The sequence below is a fragment of the Oncorhynchus mykiss genome, chromosome 7, assembly GCF_013265735.2.
Source record: "Oncorhynchus mykiss isolate Arlee chromosome 7, USDA_OmykA_1.1, whole genome shotgun sequence".
Lineage (NCBI taxonomy): Eukaryota > Metazoa > Chordata > Actinopteri > Salmoniformes > Salmonidae > Oncorhynchus > Oncorhynchus mykiss.
Window position 1 is genome coordinate 71,921,006 of NC_048571.1, and position 18,631 is coordinate 71,939,636.

At 43.5% G+C, this 18,631-nt stretch overlaps 2 protein-coding genes across 3 annotated transcripts in view; one reads left to right on the top strand and one right to left on the bottom strand.

Annotated features, from left to right (window-relative positions):
- Positions 1 to 1,270: 1,270 nt before the first annotated feature.
- On the bottom strand, positions 1,271 to 13,515 carry LOC110528431 (ninjurin-1). Its single transcript, XM_021610485.2, has 4 exons — positions 13,319 to 13,515; positions 7,239 to 7,482; positions 3,184 to 3,367; positions 1,271 to 1,751 (listed from the first exon to the last, which is right to left on the bottom strand). Exons 1-3 carry the CDS (start codon positions 13,373 to 13,375, stop codon positions 3,225 to 3,227), a joined length of 444 nt encoding a protein of 147 aa, XP_021466160.1. The 5' UTR covers positions 13,376 to 13,515; the 3' UTR covers positions 1,271 to 1,751; positions 3,184 to 3,224.
- A 2,804-nt stretch (positions 13,516 to 16,319) lies between these two features.
- The window catches only part of LOC110528432 (serine/threonine-protein kinase WNK1), a 56,240-nt gene continuing 53,928 nt past the window's right edge, over positions 16,320 to 18,631 (top strand). For both annotated transcript variants that reach the window (XM_036984007.1, XM_036984006.1), the window contains exon 1: positions 16,320 to 17,907. In XM_036984007.1, coding sequence (XP_036839902.1) covers positions 17,230 to 17,907 — 678 coding nt within the window. In that variant the 5' untranslated portion in view covers positions 16,320 to 17,229. The remainder of the gene's footprint in view (positions 17,908 to 18,631) is intronic.

Here is an 18,631-nt window from a genome sequence, read left to right on the forward strand (position 1 = left end):
CGGCTGCTAGAATCCTGACTAGAACCAAAACAAATTGATCATATTACTCCAGTGCTAGCCTCCCTACAGTGGCTTCCTGTCATGGCAAGGGCTGATTTCAAGGTTTTACTGCTAACCTACAAAGAATTACATGGGCTCGCTCATACCTATCTCTCTGATTTTATCCTGCCGTACATACCTACACGTACGCTATGGTCAAAAGACACAGGCCTCCTAATTGTCCCGAGAATTTCTAAGCAAACAGCTGGAGGTAGGGCTTTCTCCTATAGAGCTCCATTTTTATGGAATGGTCTGCCTACCCATGTGAGAGACGCAAACTCGGTCTCAACCTTTAAGTCTTTACTGAAGACTCATCTCTTCAGTGGGTCATATCATTGAGTGTAGTCTGGCCCAGGAGTGTGAGGGTGAACGGAAAGGCTCTGGAGCAACGAACCGCCCTTGCTGTTGCCTGGCCGGTTCCCCTCTTTCCACTGGGATTCTTTGCCTCTAACCCTATTACAGGGGCTGAGTCACTGGCTTACTGGTGCTCTTTCATGCCGTCCCTAGGAGGGGTGCGTCACTTGAGTGGGTTGAGTCACTGATGTGATCTTCCTGTCTGGGTTGGCGCCCCCCCTTGGGTTGTGCCGTTTGCGGAGATCTTTGTGGCCTATACTCGGCCTTGTCTCAGGATGGTAAGTTGGTGGTTGAAGATATCCCTCTAGTGGTGTAGGGGTTGTGCTTTGGCAAAGTGGGTGGGGTTATATCCTTCCTGTTTGGCCCTGTCCGGGGGTATCATCAGATGGGGCCACAGTGTCTCCTGACCCCTCCTGTCTCAGCCTCCAGTATTTATGCTGCAGTAGTTTATGTGTCGGGGGGCTAGGGTCAGTTTGTTATATCTGGAGTACTTCTCCTGTCTTATCCGGTGTCCTGTGTGAATTTAAGTATGCTCTCTCTAATTCTTTCTTTCTCTCTCTCGGAGGACCTGAGCCCTAGGACCATGCCTCAGGACTACCTGGAATGATGACTCCTTGCTGTCCCCAGTCCACCTGGCCGTGCTGCTGCTCCAGTTTCAACTGTTCTGCCTGCGGCTATGGAATCCTGACCTGTTCACCGGACGTGCTACCTGTCCCAGACCTATTATTTGACCATGCTGGTCATTTATGAACATTTGAACATCTTGGCCATGTTCTGTTATAATCTCCACCCGGCACAGCCAGAAGAGGACTAGCCACCCCTCATAGCCTGGTTCCTTTCTAGGTTTCTTCCTAGGTTTTGGCCTTTCTATGGAGTTTTTCCTAGCCAACGTGCTTCAACACCTGCATTGCTTGCTGTTTGGGGTTTTAGGCTGGGTTTCTGTACAGCACTTTGAGATATCAGCTGATGTACGAAGGGCTATATAAATAAATTTGATATTTGAAAAGGCAATAAATGAACGCCATTGGTCATTGAACAATGTAATGTTCTAACAGCATGTAAATAGCAACTGATGAAGTGTGTGACGTAACAACATGAAGTAGGGTAAATGACCAGGGGAAGACAAAGTTGACAAATTCTGATCTTGATAATGAATCTGATTGAGATCCTGAGAAATGAATATGGAAAGACAAAGATGGTCAACTCTGAGTTTGTAATTGCCTCTGAAATGTTGACTGGCTGTGGATATGAAAGGCCAGTGTGAGTCCTGTAGAGTTGATCTATCCATTGTCTTTGACGTAACAGAGAACCTGATGGCTTGAGGCCTATGGAAGACTGGATCCCTGAAATTCTCTGGCCTGTAACATAGCAGTAATTGGGTTAGTACAGCTTTGCAGCTATGGTAGGTAATTACAATATCAAACATTTAATATAAGATTCACCTATGTGTGACAGTACTGTAACTGTAACAGTAGGCCTACCTACATATACACAAAAGTATGTGGACACTGCTTCAAATTAGTGGATTCGGCTATTTCAGCCACACATTGCTGACAGTTGTAAAATGTCGAGCACACAGTCATACAATCTCCATAGACAAACACTGGCAGTAGAATGGCCTTACTGAAGAGCTCAGTGATTTTCAATGTAGCACCTTCATAAGATGCCACCTTTCCAACAAGTCAGTTTGTAAAATTTCTACCCTGTTATAGCTGCCCCGGTCAACTGTAAGTGCTGTTATTGTGAAGTGGAAACGTTTAGGAGCAACAACGGCTCAGTTGCGAAGTGGTAGGCCACTTACGCGCTGAGTGTAAAAATCGTCTGTCCTCGGTTGCAACACTCACTACTGAGTTCCAAATTGCCTCTGGTAGCAACGCCAGCACAATAACGGTTTGTCAGGAGCTTCATGAAATGGGTTTCTATGGCCGAGCAGCCGCACACAAGCCTAAGATCACCATGCGTAATGCCAAGCGTCGGCTGGAGTGGTGTTAAGCTCGTCGCCATTAGACTCTGGAGCAGTGGAAATGCGTTCTTTGGAGTGATGAATCACGCTTCACCATCTGGCAGTCCAACAGACGAGTCTGGGTTTAGTGGATGCCAGGAGAATGCTTGCCCCAATGCTTGCCCCCTGCCCCAATGCATAGTGCCAACTGTAAAGTTGGGTGGAGGAATAATAATGGTCTGTGGCTGTTTTTCATGGTTCGGGCTCCTTAGTTCCAGTGAAGGGAAATCTTAATGCTACATCATAAAATGACATTCTAGACGATTCTGTGCTTCCAACTTTGTGGCAACAGTTTGATGAAGCCTCTTTCCTGTTTCAGCATGACAATGCCCCACGGCACAAAGTGACGTCCATACAGAAATGGTTTGTTGAGATCTGTGTGGAAGAACCTAACTGCCCTGCACAGAGCCCTGACCTCAACTCCATCGAACACATTTGGGATGAATTGGAATGCCTACTGCATGCCAGGCCTAACTGCTCAACCTCACTAATGCTCTTGTGTCTAAATGGAAGCAAGTCCCCACTGCAAAGTTCCCTTATCTAGTGGAAAGCCTTCCCAGAAGAGTGGAAGCTGTTATAGCAGTAAAGGGGGACCAACTCCATATTAATGCCCATGATTTTGGAATGAGATGTTCGACTAGCCGGTGTCCACATACTTTTGGTCATGTAGTGTATTTATAAAGCTCATGTAACCTGAATTTGACATGCAACTCTCATACATGTATGATTTCCAAACACTACCAAAGTATGTGCGTATTGTATATATAACACTAGTATAATGCCTTTACCTGTGTACTATCTGATGACCATGGGTAAGGAGTGAGGGCAGTTAGGAGTTGGTGTTGGGCTTCTGGACGCCAAATGCTGTGATGAAGACATTGACTACAACAATGATGAAGACGAGTGCTGTGGTGACATTCTCCATAATGTTCAGCTTGAAGTGCATGCTCTCATCGTTCACGTTCCACTTTACTACAGAACAAGAGAGAGACACCAAAATATGTTGAGGATTAATTTACTGTCTCCAAGCATGTCCTCAATCCAACCAACAGAGGGAGCTATGCCAGTGTTTTCAAGTGTTGCTTCTAAGACTGGGGGCACTGTTTGAATTCCTTAAAAGTGCATTCTTCCCCTCTCCCTTCTTTGAAGTAATCACTGAGTGCGTAGACAAAATTGGACAAGTAGACAAGATTGGACAAGTGAACTCAGCTCTACCACATGGTGGCCCGCCTGGCTTTTTAACCATCATTTATTCAGCATTGTCTTACTAATCATTATTGAACCATCTGATATGAAGATACAGACTTTGACATTTCCTACCCTCAGGTGAATTATTATTTAGGACATTCATTATATTCCTCACTGGAGATGGCTAATATGTTGTGGAGATTGAGGTGAGAGTTAGTTAGGGCCCAGTTTAGTTTAGCATTTTTCAAATGCTCTCAGTGCAGACACACAACTCCTGTAACATTAGCAATTCCCCCTCAGGACATTAAGCTGAGTATTCCTAATTTGAACCAGCTCAGAGGAGAAATACAACACTCAATGGTCTCATTCCTGAACTCTCCCACACACACAATGGGAGCCCCTGGCAGGGGAACATAAGGATATTATGGCCAGGGGTGTGATGGACCAGGCTTCACTCAATACACAGATAATATTATGTTTGCTGAGAGAGCCAGTCTCAGGCCGACAGACACACATATGGCTCTAATTTTGTCTGGCGTTGAGGCACTAGGTCAAAAAGCATGTTAGTTTGCAATTTCGTCATGTAAAAACTGGCACACTGGCATTTTCTAGGTTCGGCAACTTACCTGTCTAACATCAGCCCGTTTGCGCTGAAGTGCGAGGGGTGGCAATATTTGAGTTGTGTCTTTAAAAACAAGTGCAAAAGTGACAATTTCATGCAGCGCTAGTGGGAAGTTAAAGACACACAAAACGTAGGTCTTAATGGTAACACAGTTGATGATAGCATGGATTTTGGGAGCGGAAGCTCAGCCATGACACACAATGCCCATAGAAGAGAGAGTGCCTTTTGTGCAGGTGAATCTCATACTTAGAAACATAAAAAAAAAGATTGGTTTCCCCTATTTCATTTAATTTGATTAAAAACCAAGCATAGCCTACCCTCCCCTTAATCAAGGCTCGTTTAGCCGCATCGCATAGATGGGTCTTTTTATCCTGGTCATTAGCCAAGTAGCGTATGAATAACAGGGTTTTAAATGGTCTACCGAGAGTGCTTTGAAATATTTTGTTATTTTCCCTCATGCCTTTTCATTATTCACAATTCACATACCTGCATACTTCATTTTGCTTGTTCAAGTAGGCTGTCCATCCCTATTTTCAAAGACCGCCTCTCGTCCGATTAAATGCCTTGCACATACAGTGCCTTGCGAAAGTATTCGGCCCCCTTGAACTTTGCGACCTTTTGCCACATTTCAGGCTTCAAACATAAAGATATAAAACTGTATTTTTTTGTGAAGAATCAACAACAAGTGGGACACAATCATGAAGTGGAACGACATTTATTGGATATTTCAAACTTTTTTAACAAATCAAAAACTGAAAAATTGGGCGTGCAAAATTATTCAGCCCCCTTAAGTTAATACTATGTAGCGCCACCTTTTGCTGCGATTACAGCTGTAAGTCGCTTGGGGTATGTCTCTATCAGTTTTGGACATCGAGAGACTGAATTTTTTCCCCATTCCTCCTTGCAAAACGGCTCGAGCTCAGTGAGGTTGGATGGTTAGCATTTGTGAACAGCAGTTTTCAGTTCTTTCCACAGATTCTCGATTGGATTCAGGTCTGGACTTTGACTTGGCCATTCTAACACCTGGATATGTTTATTTTTGAACCATTCCATTGTAGATTTTGCTTTATGTTTTGGATCATTGTCTTGTTGGAAGACAAATCTCCGTCCCAGTCTCAGGTCTTTTGCAGACTCCATCAGGTTTTCTTCCAGAATGGTCCTGTATTTGGCTCCATCCATCTTCCCATCAATTTTAACCATCTTCCCTGTCCCTGCTGAAGAAAAGCAGGCCCAAACCATGATGCTGCCACCACCATGTTTGACAGTGGGGATGGTGTGTTCAGTGTGATGAGCTGTGTTGCTTTTATGCCAAACATAACGTTTTGCATTGTTGCCAAAAAGTTCAATTTTGGTTTCATCTGACCAGAGCACCTTCTTCCACATGTTTGGTGTGTCTCCCAGGTGGCTTGTGGCAAACTTTAAACGACACTTTTTATGGATATCTTTAAGAAATGGCTTTCTTCTTGCCACTCTTCCATAAAGGCCAGATTTGTGCAATATACGACTGATTGTTGTCCTATGGACAGAGTCTCCCACCTCAGCTGTAGATCTCTGCAGTTCATCCAGAGTGATCATGGGCCTCTTGGCTGCATCTCTGATCAGTCTTCTCCTTGTATGAGCTGAAAGTTTAGAGGGACGGCCAGGTCTTGGTAGATTTGCAGTGGTCTGCAGTGGTTCCATTTCAATATTATCGCTTGCACAGTGCTCCTTGGGATGTTTAAAGCTTGGGAAATCTTTTTGTATCCAAATCCGGCTTTAAACTTCTTCACAACAGTATCTCGGACCTGCCTGGTGTGTTCCTTGTTCTTCATTATGCTCTCTGCGCTTTTAACGGACCTCTGAGACTATCACAGTGCAGGTGCATTTATACGGAGACTTGATTACACACAGGTGGATTGTATTTATCATCATTAGTCATTTAGGTCAACATTGGATCATTCAGAGATCCTCACTAAACTTCTGGAGAGAGTTTGCTGCACTGAAAGTAAAGGGGCTGAATAATTTTGCACGCCCAATTTTTCAGTTTTTGATTTGTTAAAAAAGTTTGAAATATCCAATAAATGTTGTTCCACTTCATGATTGTGTCCCACTTGTTGTTGATTCTTCACAAAAAAATACAGTTTTATATCTTTATGTTTGAAGCCTGAAATGTGGCAAAAGGTCGCAAAGTTCAAGGGGGCCGAATACTTTCGCAAGGCACTGTAGGCAACAACAATACAATTGACAGGAGCCTAGTATCTTGTATAGACGTGCAAATGTTATACCTAAAGACATTTAGGCCTACATGTGCACACAGTGCCATGGAACTAGAGAAGTGATTTATGATGTCATGCTTCTGACCCCATCCTATTTAGAAATATTGTTGTTGTTCTGTTTCATACCGAGCTCTCCATAGGCTACCCTTATCCTAGGCCTAAGCTACTAAGACTGGTTCAACAGCAAAGTGTTGTGCCTTTTTTATCCTGGCCTTTCACAGTAGCCTATCCATAAAATGTGTTTAAATGGTCTGTTAGTCAGAGAGCCTTGAATTTAAAATTTACAGCACAACATCATCATAATGACATCATAATTTGAATTAACATGCTATATTACCATGGAAATTATTGCCTCACAATACCAGGCAACCAGTGTACCCAGGAGTTTACCAGTACAATTGTCAGGATAAGAGGTTCCAAACCCATTCTATTCATTATATTTCTACGCTCCTGGCCCCACGCCTCATCAATCTATGGCTACGTCCCAAATGTCGCTCCTCCCTCCCAAAGTGTGCACTGCCCTTCACTGATTTGAAAGAAAAAATGGAATGACTGGGATAAGAAATATGGTGGAAACTCTTAGCTCATGCCTCCACCAATCTAATGCTTTTACATTTGTGGGAAGTATTGAATGACTTCACTCTTCAGTAGAAAGGCAATATTATTGGGAAGCAAACAGTTGCTGGTTAGCGCCAGAGCCAGACAGAGTGTGGATTACTTTCTTCATATACCCTTGGGGGGGATTAATAAAGTTGAATAGAATAGAATTGAGACCCACCGATGAAGATGAGCAGGATGCCCACTGTGACCTGCAGGATGAGGGAGATGGAGATGAGAGTGATGAGAGGTTTGTAGAAGGTGAAACCTGGGCCCTGCTCCAGGACAGCCTTCAGCTGGGAGGCGTTGGCCATGAGTAATGCCACGTCCAGCATGCTCTCTGCTGCACTCTTCTTATTGGCGTAGTGGTTCATGTTCAGAGCACCCCCCGTCGCCCTGTGATTCCTGCCCCTAAGGTGTGGAACCTGACATGAATACAGAGAGACTAACATTAGTACAACATAGACTAGACAAAGACATCAATTATGTTCAGTATAAACATAACGTATATCTAGCCCTATGTCTATCTATCCTTATGTCTATGAACTTAACTCAGGTACATCACTGTCTGGTTACAGTTGTAAGTGAACCTGTAGGAGAGCACACTGTTATATTATTATTATTATATAAGAGGCTGGTGCTATGCTACATTATATGAACACTATGATGAGTTAATGTCCTCACTGAACTTTTTACTATGTCATACTGACCTTCAGCTTATTTAGGATAAAGTTTTAATGGAAGTATGTGGACATTTTGGGGATTCCTACAGTGACTCTGCTGTGGATTTGTGGGAAATGAAAGTGTTGTGGGACTATTTTAACAGGAAGTGTGACCATGCCCTCGGTCCATGGTGACTGCGCACCGTGCACAGAGAACTGATAGAAAGGAAGAGAGGTCAAGAGATCATGTGCTATGTCTTCTCTTCAGTTTCTTGCCAACCAGGGTGTAGATACTGAAACTGTAAACCAGGAGAAAGCAGTTCACCCTGTGGAGGAAGGTCTCTTCTCTACTTTACCACCCTGCAGTAGAGCGGGTTGGAAAATACGAAGTTAAATTGTTACATCATTGAAAAAGTGGGATTCCTAAACCAAACATTACCCAGGCGTCTTTGTGGGTTGAGGACAGAGTGTTTATTTTGGGTGGAACCGTCCAGCCTGACCATCCAAAAAACAAGGAGAGCCTTGTGCCCAGGTTGGCAGTGTAAAACAGAGAAGCCCACATGCCTCTCACCACCTCTAAAAACACTCACAGCCCACAGAGGAAAAAGTTGTCCTTGTGACCGAGGCTAGCAATGGTTGGACAGTTACTTCTCTCTGAGAAGCAGCCTGCTTTCCTTCACTGACTTATAACCCTCAAATTCCTGCACTGATCTTTCTTTGTCTTTCATTCATCCCATTCTCTGACTTTCACTCCCTTTCTCTGGCCCAGTTTTTTGTGTGACATTTTCTCACTCAATCTTGTTGCCCATCTCTCTGTCATTCAAATGGGCTAGATTCCTATACTGCTGTATTCAAAATTTAACTAGAAATACTTAATGAGGGAACCTTCTCATGGCCTTGTTCTCAGTATCTGGTTATCTGTCCCTCTCCCTCTCTTGGGCCAAGGAGAGACTTACCTCTGCTGCTTATATCCAGAGTGTTATAACAGGCTGAGATACAGTATGTGTACTGTATTACGTATTCTGGTGATGCCAGACACTTTTCTTAAGCATGATTGTTGAGTAACAAATAGATCATTGTGGGTCTGAACAGACACTGCTGACCAGTCAATGTTGTTGCTCATGTAAGAGATGGGAGCCCTTCTCAGCTCTCCTTTTTCCTTCCCATCCTCTGCCTTCCTTGTTCATACACTGGTAGTACATTAACTGAACAACTGTTGTTGTTTTACTGTGAGATTCATATGTGGGCTCTTCATGTTGCTTCTATATGAACAAAACTCAACAATTAGTATAATCCGCAGGTTTAAGATCAACACTGATGGGTAAAAACAAGAAACTCTAACAGAGCTTGATGATTGCACAGTTGTTTTCCATTGAGTTTGATCAGGACTTTTCTAAGTAACATAGTTTCACCTTTATTTAGCCAGGTAGGCTAGCTGAGAACAAGTTCTCATTTGCAACTGCGACCTGGCCAAGATAAAGCATAGCAATTCGACACATACAACAACACAGAGTTACACATGGAATAAACAAAACATACAGTCAATAATACAGTAGGAAAAAAAGTCTATATAAAGTGAGTGCAAATGAGGTAAGATAAGGGAGTTAAGGCAATAAATAGGCCATGGTGGCGAAGTAATTACAATATAGCAATTTAAACACTGGAATGGTAGATGAGCAGAAGATGAATGTGCAAGTAGAGATACTGGGGTGCAAAGGAGCAAGATACATAAATAAATACAGTATGGGGATGAGGTAGATAAATGGGCTATGTACAGGTGCAGTGATCTGTGAGCTGCTCTGTCAGCTGTTGCTTAATGCTAGTGAGGGAGATATGAGTCTCCAGCTTCAGTGATTTTTGCAGTTCGTTCCAGTCATTGGCAGCAGAGAACTGGAAGGAAAGGCGACCAAAGTAGGAATTGGCTTTGGGGGTGACCAGTGAGATATACCTGTGTGCTACGAGTGGGTGCTGCTATGGTGACCAGTTAGCTGAGATAAGACGGGGCTTTACCTAGCAGAGACTTGTAGATAACCTGTAGCCAGTGGGTTTGGCGACGAGTATGAAGCGAGGGCCAACCAACGAGAGCGTATAGGTCGCAGTGGTTTGTAGTGTATGGGGCTTTGGTGACAAAACGGATGGCACTGTAATAGACTGCATCCAATTTGTTGAGTAGAGTGTTGGAGGCTATTTTATAGATGACATCGCCGAAGTCGATGGATCGGTAGGATGGTCAGTTTTACGAGGGTATGTTTGGCAGCAAGAGTGAAGGATGCTTTGTTGCGATATAGGAAACCAATTCTAGATTTAATTTTGGATTGGAGATGCTTAATGTGAGTCTGGAAGGAGAGTTTACAGTCTAACCAGACACCTAGGTATTTGTAGTTGTCCACGTATTCTAAGTCAGAGCCGTCCAGAGTAATGCTGCTGGACGGGCGGGCAGGTGCGGGCACTGATCGATTGAATAGCATGCATTTAGTTTTACTTGCATTTAAGAGCAGTTGGAGGCCACGGAAGGAGAGTTGTATGGCATTGAAGCTCTTCTGGAGGTTAGTTAACACAGTGTCCAAAGAGAGGCCAGAAGTATACAGAATGGTGTCGTCTGCGTAGAGGTGGATCAGAGAATCACCAGCAGCAAGAGCGACATCATTGATGTATACAGAGAAGAGAGTCGGCCCGATAATTGAACCCTGTGGCACCCCCATAGAGACTGCCAGATGTCCGGACAACAGGCCCTCTGATTTGACACACTGAACTCTATCAGAGACGTAGTTGGTAAACCATGTCGAGGCAATCATTTGAGAAACCAAGGCTGTTGAGTCTGCCAATAAGAATGTGGTGATTGACAGAGTCGAAAACCTTGGCCAGGTCGATGAATTCGGCTGCACAGTAATGTCTCTTATCGATGGCGGTTATGATGTCGTTTAGGACCTTGAGCGTGGCTGAGGTGCACCCATGACCAGCTCTGAAACCAGATTGCACAGCGGAGAAGGTATGGTGGGATTCGATATGGTCGGTAATCTGTTTGTTAACTTTCGAAGACCTTAGAAAGACAGGGTAGGATAGATATAGGTCTGTAGCAGTTTGGGTCTAGAGTGTCACCCCCTTTGAAGAGGGGGATGACCGCGTCAGCTTTCCAATCTTTGGGAATCTCAGACGATATGAAAGAGAGGTTGAACCGGCTAGTAATAGGGGTTGCAACAATTTCGGCAGATAATTTTTAGAAAGAGAGGGTCCAGATTGTCTAACCCGGCTGATTTGTAGGGGTCCAGATTTTGCAGCTCTTTCATTACATCAGCTATCTGGATTTTGGTGAAGGAGAAATGCTGGGTGCTTTGGCGGGTTGCTGTGGAGGGTGCCGGGCAGTTGACCGGGGTAGGGGTAGCCAGGTGGAAAGCTTGGCCAGCCGTAGAGAAATGCTTATTGAAATTCTCAATTATAGTGGATTTATCGGTGGTAACAGTGTTTCTTAGCCAATTACCTACAGTACTGGTCAAATGTTTGGGCACACCTACTCATTCCAGGGTTTTTCTTTGTTTTTACTATTTTCTACATTGTACAATAATAGTGAAGATAGTTTTGATGTCTTCACTATTATTCTACAATGTAGAAAATTGTCAAAATAAAGAAAAGGTCTTGAATGAGTAGGTGTGTCCAAACTTTTGACTGGTACTGTAAATGTCAATCATTTCCGGAATCCCAGGCCATTATGCCACTTTGCTCACAGAGCAGAGCAGGTGAAGACTGGACACCTCCTTTATGTTGCTCAATGCATTGTGATTCACTTGGGATGTTGGACTTTCAAAATATGTTCTTCAAAGAGGGTATTATTTTTTTTACAGAACTGCAGTGTTTTCTACAACACGCACAACAGACAACCTTGAATAAACCACTGAGGAGAATGACAGAGTTGCAGACAACTCTGGTCTGCCAACCAAACAGATAATTGGACCGCTAAGCATACATGGTCTCTGAGGCTACGTAAACTATTTAGTTTTCGGCAGACCACCAACAAGACAAATCAATACTGAGTGATTTGAAAGTATCCTGCATAATTATGTAAACACTAAATGGGTCTGAAATGGCACCCTATTTCCTATATAGTGCACTACTTTTGACCAGGTCTCTGGTAGCTAGTGCATTACAGTATATAGAGAATAGGCCAGGGGGCCATTTCGGAAGCAGACATTGAGTAGGCCTAAACTTAAACTGCTTGGTAGGGAAGGACGTTTACCTTTGCCCAAAGGAATGTTTGTTTTCTGTGGCATATTACACCAAATACTAACAACCACATAGCACTGAACACTCAGAGCTGTCGCCTCAACATACATCAATGGGGACTTGTGGGGAATTCTACTTGCTTTCCTTTGGCCTTTGACATTGTTATAACCTATTGTTGTGGTGTAACAGGTGTTTACTCTAGGTTAGTAACAAAATGATGTGGCTTTCCCCTTAATATATGTCACCTATTCACAAGCATGGCCCCTGGATAACCTGCTATGAATGTGGGAAGTCACCATTTCTCCCTACTTTCTCATTGTGTAATGTATTTTTAATGCAACACAGTTTGGTGTTATAAAGTTATAAACAACTGACAACAACATTCTTGCCATCTTCTAGCTACCAAACATTGTTGGATCAATCGTTTGGTAGATGAAGTTCTCTGATACTTTTCATGATTTGGGTTTTCAAACACATCAACATAATATTTGAAGGATAGTCGATAAAGGGATTCTCCTCGTGTAGGTAGTCTAAACCAGGAGCATGGCTATGATCTCACACTTAATCCTCAACAGGTGGGTTTTGGACTATAACCGATTACTTAATTAGCTGTAATAGAAAACCTGAACTAGTTCAAAGGTTAGTGACAATGGTCTTTGAAAAAGGCCTAAAACGTGATCAAGGGTTGTGTATGCTATATAGTCAAAAGGGTTAAAGCACCCTCCCATAAAATACACACAATTCTAAATGATATGGTTCTGTCTGTATTTAACATTTAACGTGTGGCATTTAATTATCCGTATAGACCTTTTCTTTACGTTCCAAAATACATTTATGTGCCTTTGGTCGATGCTGATGACCACCAACAGGCCCATTGGCTACGCTCCCAATCTCATAAAATATCCACTGTTCGGAGCATAATCCCCATGACAACAGGCACGTGTTGTATTTCTGCGGATTTTCATTTTCACGAGCATACTGCGTAATCATTACGCGCAAACTGTACTCAAAAACTATGCTAATATGCCCATTATAGACTACGAGTAAGTATATTGTATTGGGTTTGCAATCATTCAGACGAGACTGGTGCTTAATTTAGTATAGTCCTGTTGAAGCCCCACAAAGAAAAGTTTCAGCACAGAATTGTGAGATGTTAATAAATGAACTACCGATTAACATCCGCGTAGCGAGTAATAGTTACATTGTATCCTATGTGGTAAACTATAACTGTTAGGTTACAATGTAACCTAGATGCAGTAAACTGCGGCATAGGTTATGGCCATTTTTCTGAGAAAAAAACCCAAACATTTTTACGTAGATTGGGGCTGGTCTCTGTTGCAGACTGCGGACTCACAGCTTCTTGCATCGTAGCCTATCTTACCTCTCCTCCGTTCTCTCCGTCTGCATCTCCGTTCATTTCCATGTTTTCAGTTGCCATATTTGCCTCTTAAATATTTAATTTAATCTAAAGGGGGTTAAAATCCTAAATGTGTTGTGGGAGTCCGTGTCGTTGTGTTTCTGCCAGTGGCCGCCGGGTCGGTCCCTATGTGAAAAACGCCTAAACGGCAAGAAGTGGAGGACTGACTACAGGGCTTCACTAGGGGGCGTTTTTACACTGGGGTCTAGAGAAACTGAAAGTAGCCTCTGAATTTGCATGTTTTGATAATTAAGGAATGCCCCTTTCATTTGGGCGAAACACAAGGGATTCCACAGAGTTTCACAAAATCTAAAATACTATATAGGGTTTTCATGAATATTGTAAATACCGTTGATCTGATCATTTGAAGGGTCTCTGATTCTAACTTTGGGCTAAGCCTGGTATGTATTTGGTGAATTTGGTAAAAAATATTCCCAAACACCATTTCAACATCATTTGAAAAACGTAACTGTTGCTGAATGCGTCAGAATAATATTCCACTTTCCAATGCTGAAGGTGCCATCTTGCGTACATCTTCAGTATATATTTGCAGAGGCACACTACTAGCAGCAATATACAGTGCATTTGGAAAGTATTCAGACCGCTTCACTTTTTACATATTTTGTTATGTTACAGCCTTATTCTAAAAATAGTCTACACACAATACCCCATAATGACAAAGCAAGAATTTTAGCAAATGTATTAAAAATAAAAATGTTAATATTAAATATACATAACTATTCAGACCCTTTACTCAGTACTTTGTTGAAGCACCTTTGGCTACAAGCTTGGCACACCTCATTTTGGGGAGTTTCTCAAATTCTTCTCTGCAGATCCTCTCAAGCTTCCTCAGGTTGGAAGGGGAGTGTTGCTGCACAGTATTTTCAGGTCTCTCCAGAGATGTTCGATCAGGTTCAAGTCCGGGCTCTGGCTGGGTCACTCAAGGAAAATCAGAGACTTGTCCTGAAGTCACTTCTGTGTTGTCATTGCTTAGGGTCGTTGTCCTGTGGGAAGGTGAACCTTCGGCCCAGTCTGAGGTCCTGAGCATGCTGAAGCAGGTTTTCATCAAGGATATCTCTATACTTTGCTCCATTCATCATTCCCTTGATCCTGACTAGTCTCCCAGTCCCTGCCGCTGAAAAACATCCCAACAGCATGATGCTGCAACCACCATGCTATACCGTAACGATGGTGCCAGGTTTCCGCTGGCATTCAGGTTTCATCAGACAAGAGAATCTTGTTTCTCATGTTCTGAGAATCATTTAGGTGCCTTTTGGAAAACTCCAAATGGGCTGTCATGTGGCTTCCGTCTGGCCACTCTACCATAAAGGCCTGATCGGTGGAGTGCTGCAGAGATGGTTGTCCTTCTGGAAAGTTCTCCCATATCCACAGAGGAACTCTGGAGCTCTGTCAGAGTGACCATCAGGTTCTTGGTCGCCTCCCTGACCAAGGCTCTTCTCCCCCTATTGCTCAGTTTGGCTGGGCGGCCAGCTCTAGGAAGAGTCTTGGTGGTTCCAAACTTCTTCCATTTAAGAATGATGAAGGGCACTGTGTCCTTGGGGACCTTCAATGCTGCAGAAATGTTTTGATTCCCTTCCCTAGATCTGTGCCTCGACACAATCCTCTCTCGGAGCTCTACAGACAATTCCTTCCACCTCATGCCTTGATTTTTGCTGACATGCACTGTCAACTGTGGCACCTTATATAGACAGGTGTGTTCCAAATCATGTCAAATCAATTGAATTTACCACAGGTGGACTCCAATTGTAGAAACATCTCAAGGATGATCAATGGAAACAGGATGCACCCCAGCTCAATTTCGAGTCTCATAGCAAAGGGTGTGAATACTTGTGTAAATAAGGTGTTTCTGTCTTCATTTTAATAGATTTGCAACCATTTTTTTTAAAAGAAGTTTTTTCTTTGTCATTAGCGGGTATTGTGTGTAGATTCATGAGAAAAATGTACTGCACCGGGCTATAACACGGTGCCTGCCCGGTCTCTCTCGCTCTCCGGTAAGCACAGGAAGTTGGCGCAGGTCTCCTACCTGGCTTTGCCATACTTCCTGTGTGCCCCCACCCAATAAATTTTAGGGTCTGACTCTCGGGCTTCCTACCGCGCCGCCGTGCTCGTTTCTCCAACTCCAACTCCATTCTCCTGTAACCCTCCTCGCACTGCTCCAGCGAATCCCAGGCGGGCTCCGGCACTCTCCCTAGGTCGACCGCCCACCTATCTATCTCTTCCCAAATCGTATAGTCCAGATTTTGCTCCCAAGTCCAATAATCCTGACATCGCTGCTCCTCCTGCCGCTGCCTGTCACCACGCCACTTGGTCCTGTTGTGGTGGGTGATTCTGTCACGGCTTTCTTCTTGGGAATGAGAGACGGACCAAAACGCAGCGTGGTTATAGTTCATGGTTCTTTAATAAGAGACACTTAACATGAACAAACTACAAAACAATAAACGTGAAAACCGAAACAGTCCTAACTGGTACAGAAAACACAAAGACAGGAAACAATCACCCACAAAATACCCAAAGAATATGGCTGCCTAAATATGGCTCCGATAAACACCTGCCTCTGATTGAGAACCAATCCAGGCAACCATAGACTTACCTAGACACCTAAAAGAACATAACCCCATAAATCTACAAAAAACCCTAGACAAGGCAAAACACATAAATCACCCATGTCACACCCTAGCCTAACCAAAATAATAAAGAAAACAAAGATAACTAAAGGCCAGGGCGTGACAGCTATTTCTAATCAGGGGTCATTTGCATGATTTTTAATTATATTACTTTCGATTATATTCTAGTTGAGTTAAATTCAGTAGAATATAAAATAATAGGCAATTATTCTATAATGATCACATATTGGCTATAATTTGCAGGTTTCTGCCGAGAATAGGGGAAGTCAACCCCCTATACGCTGCCGAAGCGTCATGCATAGGATGGGAGGATACAGAGAGTGGTGGTCGGTCCATAACAACCCCTGTCACGGAGGCTGAAAGCTACCGCATAAAAACGTGTGCATTTATCGGATATGTGTTGTTGCTAAGGACGTGGATGTGTGTCTTTAAAATTGAATTGTCTCCTTGCAATGGAAAGTGTAATTTGAGAGAGACACCGCACAAATACAGCCCGAACGAACGGTGAGATGCTCTGAGCACGTCATTCACACTGGGAGAATACCGTGCCGCAGTGAGCAAACAATCTCCCGGACACCGCTGAACAGAACTTCTCCCCAGCGGAGGCGAATAGTTACGGAGTGATGCGATGGGGACGATGCCGTCCCTGACTTCATTCTGCTTTTAAACCAAGAAAAAACTGTAATGAATACTCAATAACCAGCTACGGGATCGGCTAGCCTAAGATTATAGCGGTCACAGCTGCGCACCTGACACTTACATGGTTATTTTGAGGGATTAGAGAGAGACGGAACTATCCTGGCACGACAACTGTCCGTGAGTGTTTATTGTAGCAGTTCTACCTACCACGAGTTCTGCTTCTAAACTGTAACCAATTTGATCAGTTAAGAAAGCAATGTTGCAATACACTGCATAAAATAGGAATGAATTACATTGTAATTTATTAATGCAACATTTCAATTGGCTGGCTGGCTGGATTTGTGATAAGCTGAGCCGCATTAAATCAAGCAGTGGCACCATTGCACCTGTTATAAGAGTTTGTCATCAATTGGTATTTTAATAAATATGCCAGATATCTCAAGTGAGATTATTATATTAGGGATAGTATAGCTTCCTAACTGCGTCAGTGCAGGCGAACGTTGAAGGTATGCACTCCCTCACCGCTGGGGAAGGACAATAATAGTAGTCGCCTCTGAATGTCACCGGTAAGTGTCTAAACATTCCCCGGGGATGGATTCCGGGGACGACTCGGGCTCGGACCCGCTACTTGGATCCACATTCTCCTCGGTGCCCAATTTAGACTCTGACATCAATGACAATAGGCCTATCTATGAGAACGGTGGACAGCGGAATGTCAACATAGAAACGGCAGTGCTGCGTGGGGCAAGCGACCAGAGCGCGTTTCCCTTATCGGACTACCGGGGACTCGTCCGCCAGAGGTTCATTCGCAGAAGTTTGTGGTTTTCGGACGCGGACGACCAAGCGTTGGACGCGCCAGAATGCGGTAACAGCACTCCAGCGCTCAGCGTCCACCTGCGCACCATCGTGGACCGAACCCGAACCCTCGCGATTGGACCACGCGTGGCTTTCCAGGTCCAGGAGAGCTCGAGCACCGAGAGCCAAGTGGGGCAGAAGGACAGCGCAACTGAAAGCGTGAGCGCGGATGAGGAGAAGGAGAGGAGCGTGGCCGAGCCCAAACCAGATGATGCAGCTGAACCGCCGCCTGATACCACTGGGAAAGCTGGGAGTGATGAAAACGAGGATGAGAACGAGATGAAAGCCGTGTCCACCTCACCCGGGGGCCGGTTTCTCAAGTTCGATACTGAGCTCGGGAGAGGGTCTTTCAAGACTGTTTACAAAGGTCTGGACACAGACACCTGGGTAGAAGTCGCTTGGTGTGAACTTCAGGTAATATAACCTTGTTTTACAATTTGAATAAAATGTATTCAGCCTATCATTGTCATGTGTTTGGCATACATCAAAATCCACAAAGAAATTGTTAATTGACCACAAAATCAATATTTCGCAATGGCCATCTCAGTCTCCGGACTTGAACCCTATTGAAAACCTATGGTTTGAATCGACGAGGGCAGTATATAAGCGCAGACAAAGAATATCAAGAATCTGGAAATATTCTGTATGGTGGAATGGTTTAAGATCCCTCCCAGTGTGTTCTCCAATCTCATAAAACATTTTGGAAAAAGGCTCAGTATCCTCGCAAGTGTGGGTGCTGGCCTCATGTACTGAAAACGGGTGACAATAATTTTGACCCATATCTTTTTTAGATTTTGTTTTATTACTTGTTAAACTGAATCTCTTTCTCTGAGCAATTGTATTAGTATAACATCCATTTTTTATAACATATAATATAGCTCAGTATTTGTATTATTTATTTTTGCTCATCAATATCAAAGGTGCAAATAATTATTGCACCCCGCTGTATATCCAGATGATAGCCTCACTGCAACATGTATAACACTATAGCTATTTTATAAAGAGGTAATAACACCTTATTTTATATCTGACATACATTTTTGCACTGTATTTGACCTTTATTAATAGTTGTCAGCGCACAAGGATGAGTTGAGTTCCTGCCACACTTTGGTTATTGGTCATATCACATTTAATTGAA